The sequence below is a fragment of the Microcaecilia unicolor genome, chromosome 5 (genome assembly GCF_901765095.1).
Source record: "Microcaecilia unicolor chromosome 5, aMicUni1.1, whole genome shotgun sequence".
In the NCBI taxonomy this organism is placed as follows: Eukaryota; Metazoa; Chordata; class Amphibia; order Gymnophiona; family Siphonopidae; genus Microcaecilia; species Microcaecilia unicolor.
The window spans coordinates 86,750,626-86,767,793 of NC_044035.1; the positions used below are offsets into that span (position 1 = coordinate 86,750,626).

The 17,168-nt window shown below is 40.6% G+C and overlaps 1 protein-coding gene across 3 annotated transcripts in view; it reads right to left on the reverse strand.

Annotated features, from left to right (window-relative positions):
* A1CF (APOBEC1 complementation factor) overlaps positions 1-17,168 on the reverse strand; it is a 136,275-nt gene that overhangs the window by 95,439 nt on the left and 23,668 nt on the right. For 2 of the 3 annotated variants that reach the window (XM_030203095.1, XM_030203093.1), the window contains exon 2: positions 3,652-3,795. In XM_030203095.1, coding sequence (XP_030058955.1) covers positions 3,652-3,750 — 99 coding nt within the window. In that variant the 5' untranslated portion in view covers positions 3,751-3,795. Of the gene's footprint in view, positions 1-3,651; positions 3,808-17,168 lie in introns of those variants that run through there. The other variant, XM_030203094.1, reaches the window with a different exon arrangement.

Here is a 17,168-nt window from a genome sequence, read left to right on the forward strand (position 1 = left end):
TCACGATTTATATACCGTTTAAACATGATCTAAACGAAATCACCAACGAGATCAACCAAAGCCTCCAAATCATGCACTCCTGGGCGGATGCATTCCAGCTAAAACTTAACACAGAAAAAACACAATGTCTTGTACTCACCTCACAACATAACACAAACAACTTCACCACCATACCCACATCATACTGTTCTCTTCCCGTCTCACAAAATCTGAAAATTCTTGGAGTTACCATTGATCGAAACCTCACACTCGATACCCATATGAAGAATACGACAAAAAGGATGTTCCACTCCATGTGGAAACTCAAAAGAGTAAAACCTTTCTTCCCGAGATACATCTTCCGTACCCTGGTACAGTCAATGGTACTAAGTCATCTGGACTTCTGCAACGCACTTTATGCTGGCTGCAAAGAACAGACTATCAAAAAACTCCAAACAGCCCAGAATACCGCCGCCAGACTCAAATGTTCAAAACCCCTAAGAGAGAAACGTCACTGGCTCCCACTTAAGGAATGCATCGTGTTCAAGATCTGCATGATAGTACACAAAATCATCCACACAGACGCCCCAACCTACATGCTAAAACTAGTGGACCTGCCTCCCAGAAATGCCAAAAGATCATCTCGCAAATTTCTTAATCTACACTTCCCCAGCTGTAAAGGACTAAAATACAAGCTGATACATGCAACAACCTTCTCTTACATGAGCACGCAGTTGTGGAATGCATTATCTACTGCTTTGAAAACTATCGACGAAATAACCAACTTTTGTAAATCTCTGAAGACATATCTCTTCAACAAGGCCTACAAAGAGAACCTATAGCCTTACTAAATCTCCTCGCCAGCCCACCCCAGTTATGAAAGTCTACCTTCTACACTAATCTGCCTAAATCTTTTCCTTTTTCCCTTACTTAATCTTTTTACATCACTAATTGTATCTGATATCCTGGAATGACAATGCCATAACAGGACTCTGTAAGTCACATTGAGCCTGCAAATAGGTGGGAAAATGTGGGATACAAATGCAATAAATAAGTAAATAAATAAATAAATAAATAAATAAATAAAATACTTATGTACTTATGAGGTGATGTGCTCATAGAGGGACACAAAAAAGTGGTATTATCCCACCTGGGCTGAGTACTTACAGCAGTCCTGCTTGCCCACCCCTTGCTCTGTTGGCAGGGTGTTTTGCAAGAGACATTATGCTGCTGGGAAGAGCTTTGCAGGTACTGGATTAGTAGTCTGGGGCAGACGTGATGGGAAGGTATTGGAAGGGGGAAGGCAGGTAGCACAAAACCTCTACTCTTCCCATACACTGGCACAGGCATGACTTAACCCACTCTTCTTCAGTAATCCCTCTCTCCCTCAGTCCAGCCCATTCCCACAGGTCCTTCTGTTCTGCAACTCCCTCTCAGCTAGACCATCCCCAACATCCATCATCTACTGCCACAGCCCTTCCTCATCTCTCTCACTAGTATCTCCTCATAATCCATCCCCGTCATTTCTCTTCCCAACTATTCTCTCCTCACCAGCCCACCTAGACCTGTTTTTCCCCACCAGAATCGTTCTCCCAGCCCATCCTCACTAGCTTCTGTCTCCCAATAGTCCATCTCTACCAGTCATTTTTTCTTTTTCTCTCCTCAGTTCATGTAGCTACCCTCTCCCTTTCATCACCTGCTTGTGGGTTTTTAGTGCATAGGCAAATTAGGCACATGTGTAGGATCCAAATGCTTAGGAGCGGACTTTACAGATGTGCTAATTCAGTGGTTCCCAAGGTAAAGGATAAAGGGTTATGGATTTGACTTCACCAACCTTGTCACTGCTCACAACTTCTTTACTTCACTTGGCATTATGCCAGAGTCCCTGATCTTGGTACCATAGACAAAGAATTCAGAATGGACTGGAATTTTATTCCAATCAATTTCCTTCTCAAAGGGTCTCCTTCCACCATTACTTTGCTGATCAGGATATCCCTTCCCTCTTTCTGGAAAGAATTCTGGACCAGAATTTTAGTAGAGTCACTAGAGATATCTACTAACCACATACAGCAGAAACTTAAAGGTCTTTACATCTCTCACCCTTTGTTACAGATTTTGGCCACGGGTGGTACAAGCTTGGGAGAAGGGATAGCTGCAATCAGTTGGTCACAGCTTCCTCTTTTTCCTGGAAGTGTATGGTGGATCCATTTTTTTCCTAGTGGGGAACATGGGAGCCAACTTTTCAAAATTATTGGGGGTGCTAAGCCCAGTGGAAATAACCCCTCCCTGGACATATACAAGGAGTTTTCTCAATATTGGAGGTACTCAAGCACCCACAGCACCCACAGAGCTGGCTCCTATGGTGGGGAATGCAGGCTCAGTGGGTGGGGGATTGTGATAGTTGTTGGTGATTGTCTCCAGCTTCCTTTTCCTTTGGCTTAGCATCCTGAGACCAGGATTTGTTCACTCTCAGGCTCATTTTCGAAAGAGAAGGATGCCCATCTTTTGACACAAATCGGAAGATGGGCGTCCTTCTCACAGGGTCGTCCAAATCGGTATAATCGAAAGCCAATTTTAGACGTCCCCAACTGCTTTCCGTCACAGGGATGGCCAAAGTTCAAGGGGGTGTATCGGAGGCGTAGCAAAGGCAGGACTTGGGAGTGACTAACACATGGACGTCCTTGACCCATATTGGAAAAAAAAGGGTGTAGCTGACGAGCACTTGGACGACTTTACCTGGTCATGTTTTTCTTATGACCAAAGTACAAAAAGGTGCCCAAAATGACCAGATGTCCACCGGAGAGAATCAGGAATGACCTCCCCTTACTCCCCCAGTGGCCACTAACCCCCTCCCACCCTCAAAAAACATCTTTCAAAATATGTCGTGCCAGCCTCAGATGTCATACTAAGGTCCATCACAGCAGTATGCAGGTCCCTGGAGCAGTTTTAGTGGGTGCAGTGCACTTCAGGCAGGTGGACCCAGACCCATCCCCCCTCCCTACCTGTTATGTTTATGGAGGAAACAGTGAGCCCTCCAAAACCCACCAGAAACCCACTGTACCCACATCTAGATGCCCCCTTCGCCTATAAGGGCTATGGTAGTGGTGTACAGTTGTGGGTAGTAGGTTTTAGGGGGAGTTTGGGGGGCTCAGCACACAAGGTAAGGGAGCTATGTTCCTGGGAGCAATTTATGAAGTCCACTGCAGTGCCCCCTAGGGTGCCCGGTTGGTGTCCTGGCATGCCAGGAGGACAAGTGCAATACAAATGCTGGTTCCTCCCACGACCAAGGGGTTTGCATTTGGTCGTTTTTGAGATGGGCATCCTTGGTTTCCATTATCGCCGAAAATCAGAAACAACCAAGTCTAGGGATGACCATCTCTAAGGATGACCTACATTTCAAGATTTGGGCGTCCCCGACCATATTATCGAAACAAAAGATGGGCGTCCATCTTGTTTTGATAATAAGGGTCTATAGTTTAGTTTCTTGACTCCTCTAAGCAGAAGCTAAAAACATTTGCTCTCAGTCAAGTATTGGCCTAGGCACAGAATATTTTTAGTCAAGCTTTAATATATCCTATCCAAAGACACAAGCATTGACACCTGTGTAGAAATAAAGAATGATTGAAAAGCACTTACTTTTTTTAAAGCTCTACATTTACAGTGAATTCCTACCTGTGTCAAACTATATCCTGTGCGCTGAATCAATGCACGGAGTGCGACTTCTTTCTGAGTGCCAGCCAATCCATCCCCGGATTTTTGATTTGATTCCATTGTGAATGATTATCAGCAAAAAATCAGGTTAATTAGGGGTGCTCACTGCAATCAAATTTAAGATAAATTAATGAAAATTAATATTGCTGAAGAAAACCTGGCAGTTTTCTTGAGGATATTTGTAATAATTATTCTAGTGGTCAATTTGTTGAAAGAAACCCCTATATCTATTTATCTAATTTCACATTCACCAATATAGCTTTCAATCAACTTTTTGGGGAGATTTATCTCATGTCTTTCCTTCACTTGTTCAAGGTGAATTGCATTCAGGTACACTAGGTATGTCTCTGCCCCTGGAGGGCTTACAATCTAGTTTCAAGTTTATACGTTTATTAAGCAGCTTAAGAGGTCCCTTTACGAAATCTTAGTATGCGCTAATGGAATGAGGGGCCCTTTTACTAAAGGGTTGCTGCGCAGCAACCCAAAACTACCGCCGGCCCATAGCGTCCATCAATGATAGATCTGCCTCCAGCGCACGTATTTCCGGAGCTGCTGGGTTACCCGGTGCGGGAGCCTAAGTGCTCCTCCCCATGTGACCATATGGTGCAAGCTTACCACATGGCTATGTGTTTTTTCAAGCTTTTTACCTGCTGTGGTAAAAAGGGCCCTGGCACATGGCAAAAAGGGCCACCGCCAATACCACAGGGCCCTTTTTACTGTAGCTTGGTAAAAGGACCCCTTAGTGCATGCGAAATACTAAGAAGCCCATAGGTATATAGAAGTCCTTTTACTAAGTTGTGGTAGAAAGTAGCCTCAGCATACCCTTACGCTGGTGTTTACTGCACGTTAAGGCCAAAATGGCCAATTTTTGATTTTTTTTCCTTTAGTAAAAGGGCCCCTAAGTTTGTACCTGAGCCAATGGAGAGTGAAATGGCCCTGGGTTCTCTGGTTCTTAGCTCAATGCTAATCTATTTCTATGAATGAAACAATTACTTTATACAATTTTGGAGATTTAGGGCTCTAGATAGTTTTGTTTAGAGAATGTTCTGTTTGTTCTATTTGCAACAGGACCAGAAGTTCCAGTATACCGGTAACCAGGGGAAAAAAAATCTTTTTTAAATCAGTGGGTTATACAGAAACCTAGAATTTGACACAATCAGGGTTTAGAAATTCTGTAATGCGCAAGACATAAGTTCCACCTTTTGAATTTATAATCTTTGTATACTTTTTAGACTAGAAATGTTGCCAGGTTCTTTGCATGACCCTGACCTTGGAGACATGCAGACTATAAAGAAATCTGATTTCATGCATTCGTTCATTGCTTGCTTATCATTAAAGTGTGAAGTAAGTTAAAAATGAATAAATGAATGAGGTTAGGAAGCATTTGTAAATCCAAATGGATTCTTTACTAGCTAATAAATGAGGCGATACAGGAAAAACATAACAAATGCAACAATTGTTTCTTCAGAATAAAAGTGTGCAAAGAAATATTTGTCAAAGTAAATCTTTGTGGGACAAAGCCTAAATATCCCTTAAATCAGAGTTTCTGCTGGCTCAGTGGCAGAGCTGTATGCTTCAGTGCAGTAACTCAAGTGTCCTGCTCTGTAGGTTGACTGGAGCTGGAGATGCTGTGCAGGCAGAATCCACAACCCCTAGGGAGTGGGTGATTCAGCTATCACTCAACAGTGACACTTTCTGACCAGACTTAGGTACTTGCAGTGGCTGGGTTCAGTGATAGAATTATTATAAAACAGAGGGGAAATGCCTAGTCATTCCAGTTAAGCTGAAAGGAACAGGAGGAAACTGCTGGGCAACTATAAAATTTTATAGAGGAGATTCTATCTAGTACTAGTTTAATCTTTTGGAAGCTACCAAGTAAAACAAAGAAAATAAAATTACTTTCAGTAAGCCAGCAACTGAATTTTGGCCAAATGTAAGCAGGGCATACAAAAATCCTCTTTTCCTCTGGCTAAAAAAAAGTTCAGTTTTTTGTTTCTCACGTGTTTTTGCTTCTTGAATGACTATAGTATTCTTTTTAAGAATAATTTTGAGAACCCACTTCAAAGATGGTGAGCAGTACACATCTTCGATTTTTCAAATCTGTGGCTACATGATCTCTTTCCCTCAGCATCATGGAATTTGAATTCCTATAGACTAAAGAATAAGATATAGGGCAGGGTTTATTTGGTTAGTTAGGTAAATGATATATTTGGTGTAGTATCATTCGTAAGAGTGGTTCATAACAGCATATTTATTTATTTCACAATTTATAGACTGCTATATCCAATGTTTTAAGCGGGTTACAAATATAACATTCATAAAACCATATAAAAACAAACAATATCACAATACAAAGAATAATAAAAATGGCAGATTCAAATTACAAATATAAGAGGTCAGCTACCGAAGGCCCGGATAAAAAAAAATAAGCCTTATGTAATTCTACAGGCAGTTCATTCCAAAGCCGAGATCCTTAAATATAAAAAACTTTGCTCCTCCAATCTGATCTGTTTATAAGATTCTATGTATGGTGCAAAAAAAAAAATCAGCACTTAAAAAGCGCTATTCTACAAGCCATGCTTAAAGTTAGGCACGGTTTAGAGAATAACGCTTTTGCCTGGGAATTGTGTCTAACTTTAGGTATAGCCATTTGTACCCACTGAAACGTAGTGCAAATGTATGCGCCTATGTTAGGCACGTATTCTCGTTATTCTATAACAATGCGCCTTAGTTTTAGGAACTCCCCCGTTACGCTCATGACTCCCATTTCTGCACCCCCTTTTTCATATCATGTGTAAATTTTAGGCGCAGATCTTGTGTGTAAATTTACTTTTGTAAATGCCATTTAAATCTAATTGGTGCCAATTATTGCTTGTTAAAAAGCCAATTATTAATGCTAATTAGCTCATTATTCAATTAAATTGCATTTGCAAATTAGGCATGTGCCCAAATTTGTGCATGCAAGTTTTGGTGACTTTAATAGAATTAGGGAGATAATGACCTGTAATTCACAAAGTAGATAGAAAAGCACACCCATTCAGACAACAATCATAAATCATGTGTGTGTGTGTTTGTGTGTGTGTTGGGAGGAGGATGGTGCTGGAACAATACAATACAATTAAATTAGAGTTTCAGCATTAGCTAACTTCAGGTACAAGTGAGAAACTAGTTGGTCTTTTACAAAGGTGCGGTAGCATTTTTAGTGTATTGTAATGATTACCATGCGCTAAAATCACTGGCGCGCCTTTGTAAAGATCCGCTAGGTTAATAAACTTTGGAATGCTGCAGCTTCCATTAGCCTTCAACAACCTCCTACTAGCCTACAATTGTGCGACAAAAGTCAGGTTTTCAAACCATTTTAAAACTTGGTGCATTTATTCACCATTCATAGTTATAATACCATAGAGACCAACGAGTACATTGAAATCTGATTTTCACAGCAGAGGCTATGGTCAGGAGATTACCATGGGAACATCTCAGGGAATGAGATGGATAGTAAGGGATGATAAGAGAGGCAAGGTAAACAGGAATACTTATAAAGAGGACACAGTGTATAAGCATTAGTAGTTAATTTTGGGGACAAAGGGTAGTTAATGTTGTTTGCATAGAATGGGTATAAGATGACCTAATCTTTTGACAGCATATAGGACCTTAACTGCTGTATACTGTCTTTCTGTGTTTGCAATCGAAGTGGTTTACTTATTATATATAGGTACTTATTTTGATCCTACAGCATTGGAGGGTTAGGTAACTTGTCACAAGGAGCTGCAGTGGGAATTGAACCTGGTTTCCTTGGCACTGCACTAACCATTAGGCTACTCCTCCACTCCCAGTAAGTAGTAAGCATTTTAGTTTGCTAACTTGTAGGCAAGTATAAAGCATATTGCAATAGTCTAAACTATTAATATTCAGAGCATGAACAAGCATGCACAGAACTTTATTGCCCAATAGATGTTTAAGGGCTTCTATCTTGAGTAAGAGGAAGAAAACAAATCTCTATTATATTGGAAAAATGGGTATCAAAAAGTTAATTTATTATCCAGTATGATTCCAAGCATAGTGACAAAACTCTTGATTGCCAAAGGAAAACCAACTAGAATGGGGGAGATGACCTAGAGAACTAAATGCACTCTGATTTAAAGGAATTAGATATCAAATTATGCAATCCATGCAAATTGGCCACTGCATCAAGACAATCATTAAAGTTTGCAAAAGAGTAGAACCTGGTCAGAAGAGACTAGTAACTGAATATCATCTGCATACATATAAACCCAAAAGTCAGTTTCAGAGTGATCAAAAGTGCCATAAATATATTAAAGAGCAACGGTGCAAGTATAGATCCTTGATGCATCTTACAAGTTAAGGTGGGTGGATTAGAAAAGCTGCTATTATAAATTACATGGAAAATTTGGTGAGATAGATACAACTGAAACCAGTCCAGGGCAGTGCCTGAGATACCTACGTTCCCTAGTTTAGATATTAGGAGAGCCTGATCCACAAGACTGAAAGGAAAGGTCAACAGAACAAAAGAGCATGTTTGCCTTCATGCAGTGTTACACACCTCTGGTTCATGAGGGCACATAACAATGTCCCAGTACTGTAGCCTTTTCTGAAAATATGTTCTTTGGGTTGCAGAGAATTTTTCTTGTCCAGGATATTCAAAATCTGATTGAATAACACTTCCTTTAAGAACTTTGACACAATTGAAAGGTTTGAAACCAGATGATAATTAGAATGGTAATAGGATCTAAATATGATTTCTATTTCAGTAAGGGCCATACTTTTATTCCTTCCCATTTTGTACTACCTCCTTCAATAGAATCAAGAGGTCATTTGAAGTATGTAAGTGTAATGTAAACTGCTTAGAACTTATTGGTAAAGCGGGTTATAAATGCCAAATTAAATTAAATTAATGTCCACTGGAGGCAACACTTTCTCAAGCAGTAGCAATGTTGGTTGCCTGAGTGAATGAAGTTTTCAATGTTTGAGCATTCTCTGTTGGTGTATTAGAATCTGAACAATCTCTCAAATGCTCTCTCTTTTGCTAAATAAAAAAAAAGGCTCTGAATTGTTTCGGAAATAGCCCCAAAAGTTGCAGAACACAGGAAGAGGTTAGACTGAAGAAAACCAGAGTGAGCTTCCATGAGGATTTTTCATTTTCCTGGAAACAATGAGGAAGAAAATCCATAGTCTGCCAATCAGTTGTTTGTATTTCTGGGAATGTTCCTTAGACATTAATCTTTTAAGTGTGATTCTATCCTTACAATGTTTATTTTTGTTACATTTGTATCCCGTGCTTTCCCACTCATGGCAGGCTCAATGTGGCTTACATGGGGTAATGGAGAGTTAAGTGACTTGCCCAGAGTCACAAGGAGCTGCCTGTGCCTGAAGTGGGAATTGAACTCAGTTCTTCAGTTCCCCAGGACCAAAGTCCACCACCCTAACCACTAGGCCAAGTTCCTCTCTGCCTGAAAAGCTAGCATGTTTTGTTTCTGTAGACATTTGTTAAACCCAGAATGGTTATACTTATGGCTTACCTAAGAAAGGTAACCATGCCAAGTGCTGTCTGAAGCATCATGTTCCATTCCTTTGCTAATCTGGTGTGCATGAAGGAGCACAACGTGCTTGCTCCTCGGATGCACATTTGTAGTGAGGCACTGAAGATAGGCAGAACTTTAAACTTTGTTCTGTATTTCATTGGCAGCAATTCTAGAACTTGGCTCTTTAAGGTGTCCTTAAACCAAGCTGTGGTAAAAAGGGCCCTGCGGTAGTGACAGAGGCCGTTTTCGACATGTGCCCCTAAAACAGACACAGCCATATCTTATCACAAGGCTATGCGGGGGGATGGGAGGAACACTTACCACCACCTATTGAGGTTGCAGTAAGGACTCCCGCTGTAACCCGGTGATAACTGGACTAGCACCATGTTAGAAATTATGGAATAATTTTCCATAGTGCCGGAAAAAGCACATTCTTGAGGTGGAGCTACTGTCAGCGGCTGCGTTGGGTCGATGGTATTTCCAGCTTGTCGTGTGGCAACCCTTTAGTAAAAGAGCCCCCAATTTTATTTTCTTATGTTCTTACTGTCTCTGCTAGCCTTACCAAGTAGCAGCAGAAATGATATGATATTTACAAAGCGCCAAAGCAGGTATGAATTGTTCATATCTTTAAATCAAATACGAGGCCTGAGTTCAGAAAAATTCCTAAGTTACTCACTACAAAATGCTGAAACTGGGGGTGTGAGACAGGGCTGGATTTATGCGTATTGTGGCCCCTAAACTGTAACATTTAAGAGCCCTCCCTTTTACTTCTGCTGCTTTCAATGGAAGTAAAATCCAGACTGGCTCAATCTGTCCTCTTTTTCCTGGGTAGTTTTACATGACTGGGTTGTTTTATATGATTACTACACTAAAGATCACCACATACTTCGACATCCTCCTGGTATCCACTTCACTTTTTTTGTTCTGCTCCTCTCTTTTTTTTTCTGGAGCTATATGGTAACCCTAGGGCCCCACCACCTCCATTAAGTAGGAAGTAAACTTTAGGTTTAATAGTTTTTCATGCTAGTGAAGGGTGAGGCCCTTTGTAATGTGAGGCCTTAAGAGGCAGCTTGTCTAGCTTATACGTAAATCTCCCCTGGTGTGAGGGTTTTTTTTTTTTCACTCTTAAAAGTTCTGGCTTGTTGATGTTATATTTCAGCTGATTCTCCTCTGACTAGAAAGCTTTTAGCTCCAAACCCTCATTGATCCTGTTCATTTCTTCTAATCTATCCAAACACATTTAGGAAAAAAAAATCTTCAAATCATTCTCATCACTGTGATGTTTTATACCAGTATCTTTGATCACCTGATGTGATGTATAAATATTGAGAAGATGTGGAAACATGATTGATTTCTAAGGTACTTCTCAGCTGAGGATGATAATATCCTATTTCTACACCTTTGGTCTATGGTTCATACAAGACTGTAAGCACTCTTACTTTTAAAACATTTTTTATTTTCATACAATTACTCCAGTGCCCCCAACCAGTGAAGTAATGGTTACCCATTTCAAAGGTGACAGAGATCAGTGAAGACCACCTTTGTACAATAACCTTTGTCCCCATTTTTGTACAGATCATCCAATAAGGCTGCCAAAAGGGACTCTATACCATGAGTGGTCCTGAATCCTGATTGAATCATATCAGGCACAGGCGCATCCCCACAAAGAGCCTATGAGCCTACTTTCTTCTCCAGCTTTCTTAGAAACAACAGATTTGAAATGGACTGATCATTTTTCTCCATAGGGTTATAAAGTTACAAAATATGGTTAGCAAACTGTTAGATAACCCACCATCAATAAATGTGTTCAAATAAAGTGAAGCCAGGAAGAAATCCCAGGTAGAAATACACTTAAAGCAAACATAATGTAATTTCTGGTTTCACATATCCATGAGTGGGAAAATGTGGGATATAAGCGAACAATAAATAAATAAATAAATAAATGTGAAGCTGTGCACTGCTTCTCTAAGTGGAAAGGTTTATTCCTTGCCCCTTTTTGAAAAAAAAATTCACTGTTTGCCTTGATCCCTTTCTGATTAATCAGGGCCGGCAGAACGCAGCAAGCAGGGTATGCATGGCAGGGGGTGCCAACATTCAAGGGGCACCAGAAACTGCCATGCTTACCCTGTGCTACACTACAGCCCTCCCAAGAAGACCTACCTTGATCCTTGAAGGCCATCCTGGTGATTTAATGGCCTCTGCATCTGTGGGGGCAGGAAATCTGTCACTCTTCTGTCTCCGCTTTGCTGCTTTGTGCCGCGGGCACTGCCGACATATTTTCAAAATGGCTGCCGATGCTTCCGGCAGGAACTGAAGTTTTGGCAGCCATTTTGAAAACTCAGTGGCAGCGCCCACTGCACAGAACAGCAAAGTGGAGACGGAGGAGTGGCAGAGGGCAGGAAAGAGTGGGATTCTTTCCTGCCCCCACAGCCGCAGAGGCCACTACACCACCAGGGCAGCCTTCAATGATCAAGGTAGATCTTCCTGAGAGGGTTGTAGTGTGTGGGAGAGGGAGGTTGTAGTATGCGGGGGGGGGGGGGGGGGGGGGGGGGATTGTGGCATTACTGTGCCGGCGGCGGGGGGGTTGGCACAATATAAGTCATCACAAGGACAAAACATAAGAAAACCAATGGATTTATAGCCCATTTAGTTATGTTTAATCAAAGAAAATATTTTTTATTATTTTGACTTCTGAAAACCAATTGTCCCTGTAACATGCTCAAAACAGAATAATCCATTTGTACAAAAAAAACCCCAGAATAATTCATTTTACAAAAGAGATGAGGCGAAGATGTGATTCCATGTGCCCCAATGAAAGAAGAGTTTAATTTTACTTCTAATCTTTATAACAGCTTCCCAAGGCAGATTACAACAGTTAAGATGAACCCATCAGTAAAGAGGATATCCTCACTGAAATTTGGCCATCTATTACTGTATTGTATAGAACAGTGTAGAAAAAGGAGCACAAAATACAGCCTTTATTAGTGCTGTTACCACCAGCTACAATAATTTGTAAGCAGTTTTAGTGATATTCAATTTTATATCTCAATATTTATATCTAAATACGGTAAACTTTCAAGTACATTAAAAAGCTGTCGAGTAAAACATAAAAAAACTTGTTCACTTTTTAAGGCACTGGGCTGAAAAAGGGGGAGGGGTGGGAGAAGGGGGAGGGCGAAGAGGAAGAAGAGAGAAAGGAGATGCTGGACGGGAGTGGGGGGGGGGGGGGGGGGAAGCACCAACACCTGGACAGTTCGATGAGGATTACATAAAAAGAAATACTGGACCACAACCGTCCAGGAAGATACATATTATAACTTAACAAAAATAAATCAGTTGGCTCAAAAAGACTTCTCAAATAACCAAGGGCCCTGTTTACTAAGCAGTGCTAAGGGCACGCTAGCATTTTTAGCATGCGCTAATGATTAGCACACGCTAAATGCTATGGGTGACTTTAGCATTTAGCGTGCACTAATTTTAGTGCACACTAAAAACACTAGTGCACCTTAGTAAACAGGGCACCAAGTTTTTAAAGGTTTGCAAAATGCCAAATGATTAGAATTAATATGAATTTCCAAAGGTAACGAGTTCCACAGTGCGGCAGCTTGATAATGCAAAGAAGAATTAAATATAGATTTATATTTAAGATGTCTAATAGCTGGAAAATGTAACCAACATCAAATTGCGCATATCACATGAGGACTTAAAATGAAGGACACTAGCCCATTCAACAAGATAAAAAGGCGCTAGCCCATTTAATATCTTATAAACAAAGGTACAGAGTTTAAATTAGACCCTAGCCTCAACTGGAAGCCAATATAACTTCTCCAAATGCAGACAAACGACTCAAACTTGGAAACTGAAAATATCAAATGCACTGCAGTATCCTGCAACAGTTGAATTCTATTTACTAGTGTTTTTAAACAACCCTCAAATGATCCAATCTGAAAAAAACAGCACTTGAACCAACAATCTAAATTCAGCAAAACCAAACAATTTGCTTATTAATCTCAACTTCTGCATAGTATGAAAAGATATAAGGGCTTACGCAGTAATGGTCACATGCTAATTTGGAAATTAGTGCTTGGCTATTAATGGCACAAATGAAATTATGGTTATTTTATAGCCACGCTAAAAGTGGCCGCAGCGCGCAGGAAACCAATGCACTAAACACAGTACCAGCTATTTTTGAGTGTGGCTTAGTAAAAGGACCCCCACGGTGTTTTTAGCTTGCTTTTTTGTGTGTTTGCTTTAAGTGGATTTCTACCCAGTTTAGCTTTTGTTGGTAGCTGGATATTTAATAACATATTTCTCTGTAACGGTGTTGAAAAATTAATTAATTAATTAGAAACAGTTTAAAAATATTGTTTTGTAACTTTCCAACCCCCTCTGCCCTAGTTTCTTGAATTACAGAAACCACATGGATCTGAAACCCCGAAAAAAACTGCTTAGGAAATCAAGGACCCACAGAATGTCTCTCACAGATTCCAACCTCCAACACAACTCTAAACAACTAAATGTGAGTACACTATCCACATTTAATCAATAATCCACACAAATCACTAGAAAGGACTCAGAAGCCCTCAACACACTCAGAAAATCTCAATACACCCAAGCCAAACCAAAATACATAAAACACATAAAACCAGAACATAGGATTCCACCCAAAGAACAAAGCCCTACCACACAACTATCAAACGCCGCCCACTTGCAACCCACAGCGAATCGACACCAAAATGAACACCGTCAAACTGCTCCTAATAACTTACTCCTTATCCCTAATCCACCAAATACTAACCACCCCACTCACAGAAATCAACATCATACCCACACTGCATAGCCATTTAAGACTGACTAGATACACCACACCCCACCAAACTGACAGCAACCAGGACAAAGGAAGAAAACCAACATGCGGACACCACCAACACAAAGGAAAGAAAGACCATAACAAACCCATATCACCAAAGACACGACAAATGACAAAAATCAACACAACACTGAACACAGTGGACCCCTACCAAAAAATTCAAGTGGGCTAGATCAAAGCCAGATCCGTAGTACATAAAACAGCAATAATAACAGACTGGATCATATCAGAAAACCTCAATCTACTTTTCATCAATGAAACATGGATCCATGATCAACAGGACCCCATAATTCTGGATCTATGCCCCCCAGGATATAAAATCACTCATTGGACCAGACAAGAAAAGAGAGGCGGAGGCATAGCACTAATCCATTGATCCCACTTCACCACCGAAACCATCGCCAAGTCCATAACACCACAACTTGAAATAGACTCAATCAGAATCCACCACTCAGCCTTGCTTAGCCACCTAAATTGTGTCCTGTTTTATAGACCACCAGGTAACTGGCACGAATCCCAACAACACTTCATGGATTTCATATCAAACACCTGTGTAGCTAACCCCAACATACTAATACTAGGCAACATCAACCTTCACCTAGAAGACCCAAACTCAGCCAGTGCACGAGAATGCAAGGAATTCCTTCAACTATGGGATCTCAAATGGCCACACATAAAAGCAACCCATGTCAAAGGACACACACTTGACCTTATCACACACAAACTGTCTTCAGACCAGAACCTAACAATAATAAACATTATATGGACAGGCACACCATGGTCAGACCATTACAAACTAAACTTATCCCTACAATGGCGAAAAAAGGGCTCAAACCAAATACAAGAACACTCAACCTACACCACAAGAGGCCAAATAGACCCAGAAACATTCTGGCAACTGATCTACAATAACGAATGGACACCACAAACGGACTCAATATATTATAACCTACACTGGGACAAAAGATGCAGAAGCATATTAGACAAAATAGCACCACTACAAACAAGAACCTCACGTAGACATAACTCGATACCGTGGTACAACGAAGAACTGAGAACTGGAAAGCTCGAACGAGCGTGGAAAAAAATAAAAGATGAGCACACACTCAACGCATGGAAACAGACACAAAGAAAATACAAATATGCAATAAGACAAACCAAAAGGACATACTACAAAACCAAAATAGGGGCAGACTACAAAGACACGAAGAAACTATATCAACTCGTGAACAAACTACTAGACACCACACTGGTCACCACAACCAACACAGACACCCCATCAGCCGACAAACTTGCTAAATACTTCAAAGAAAAAAAATTGTAAACCTACACAACACGCTATCTCAGAACATCACCGACTTCGAAAAATTCATTGAGTGTCTAGACCCAATCCTCGGTGAATACCCAGCAGACAGAATCTGGACAAATTTCGCTCCTCTTACAGCAGAAACAATCACCCAAGCAATCAACATGTCCGCCAGAACTCATTGTAAATTGGACACCTGTTCCAATTACCTAATAAAATCCGCTCCTCAGCGTTTCATGACAGATCTCACATCCCACCTCAACTACATGCTCCAATATGGACTCTTCTCCAAGGAAAATGGCAACATCCTACTCACCCCGATATCAAAAGATACAAAGGAAAAAATGAGCGAAATCACCAACTACCGCCCAGTCGCATCTATCCCACTGGTAGTCAAACTGACAGAAAGCATGGTAACCAAACAACTCACCGATTACTTAAACAAATTCTCGATACTACACGATTCACAATCAGGATTTCGCTCCAACCACAGCACTGAAACACTACTAGTAACTTTCCAAACCAAATTCAAACAAGAAATTGCAAAAGGCAAAAGCATACTTCTCCTACAATTCGACATGTCTAGTGTGTTCGACGTGGTAAACCATAAAATACTACTATACATCCTAGAATACTTCGGGATTCGCGGAAATGTACTAAGCTAGATTAAGGGTTTCTTAACCACTAGAACATTTCAAGTGAAATCGCACTCGAACATATCATCACCATAGAAATCAGACTGTGGAGTACCCCAAGGATCACCACTATCGCCGATCCTCTTCAACCTAATGATGACCCCACTAGCCAAATCCCTAGCCAACCAAGGCCTTAACCCCTACATCTACCAGATGATGCCACGATATACATCCCTTACAAACATAATCTAACAGAAATCACCAATGAAATCAAACTCAGCCTGAAAATCATGAACTCATGGGTGGATGCATTCCAACTAAAACTTAACGCAGATAAAACACACTGTCTCATCCTCTCATCCCAATACAACATGAACAAACCCACCTATATAAACATCCCAGACTACACCCTTCTTGTTTCAGACAGCCTGAAAATTCTCAGAGTTATAATCGATCGAAACCTCACGCTAGAAAGCCAAGCGAAATCTACAACAAAGAAAATGTTCCACTCAATGTGGAAACTCAAAAGAATAAAATCTTTCTTCCCGAGGGAAATATTCTGCAACTTGGTATAATCATTGGCTCCACCTAGACTACTGTAATGGAATCTAAGCGGGATGCAAAGAACTAATCATAAAGAAACTCCAAACAGCTCAAAACACCTCAGTCAGGCTTATATTTGGAAAAATGAGATTCGAAAGCGCCAAACCCGTACGAGAAAAACTGCATTGGCTCCCAATCAAAGAACGTATTTCGTTCAAAATCTGCACTTTGGTTCATAAAATCATCTACGCGATTCCCCAGGATACATGACAGACCTCATTGACTTACCAACCAGAAACACAACGAGATCAACACGCACATACCTAAATCTCCACTACCCAAGTTGCAAAGGTCTCAAATACAAATCAACCTATGTATCCAGCTTCTCCTATATAAGCACGCAACTATGGAATGCTCTACCAAATGCCATAAAAACAACACAAGACCTAATAAACTTCCAGAAGTCACTGAAAACTTATCTGTTCAAAAAGGCATACCCGAATGATCCAACTTAAATGCCTAAACCCTGCAACACAACGAATATAACACTAGAAATGGACATAACATAACTCTTCTTCTTTCCT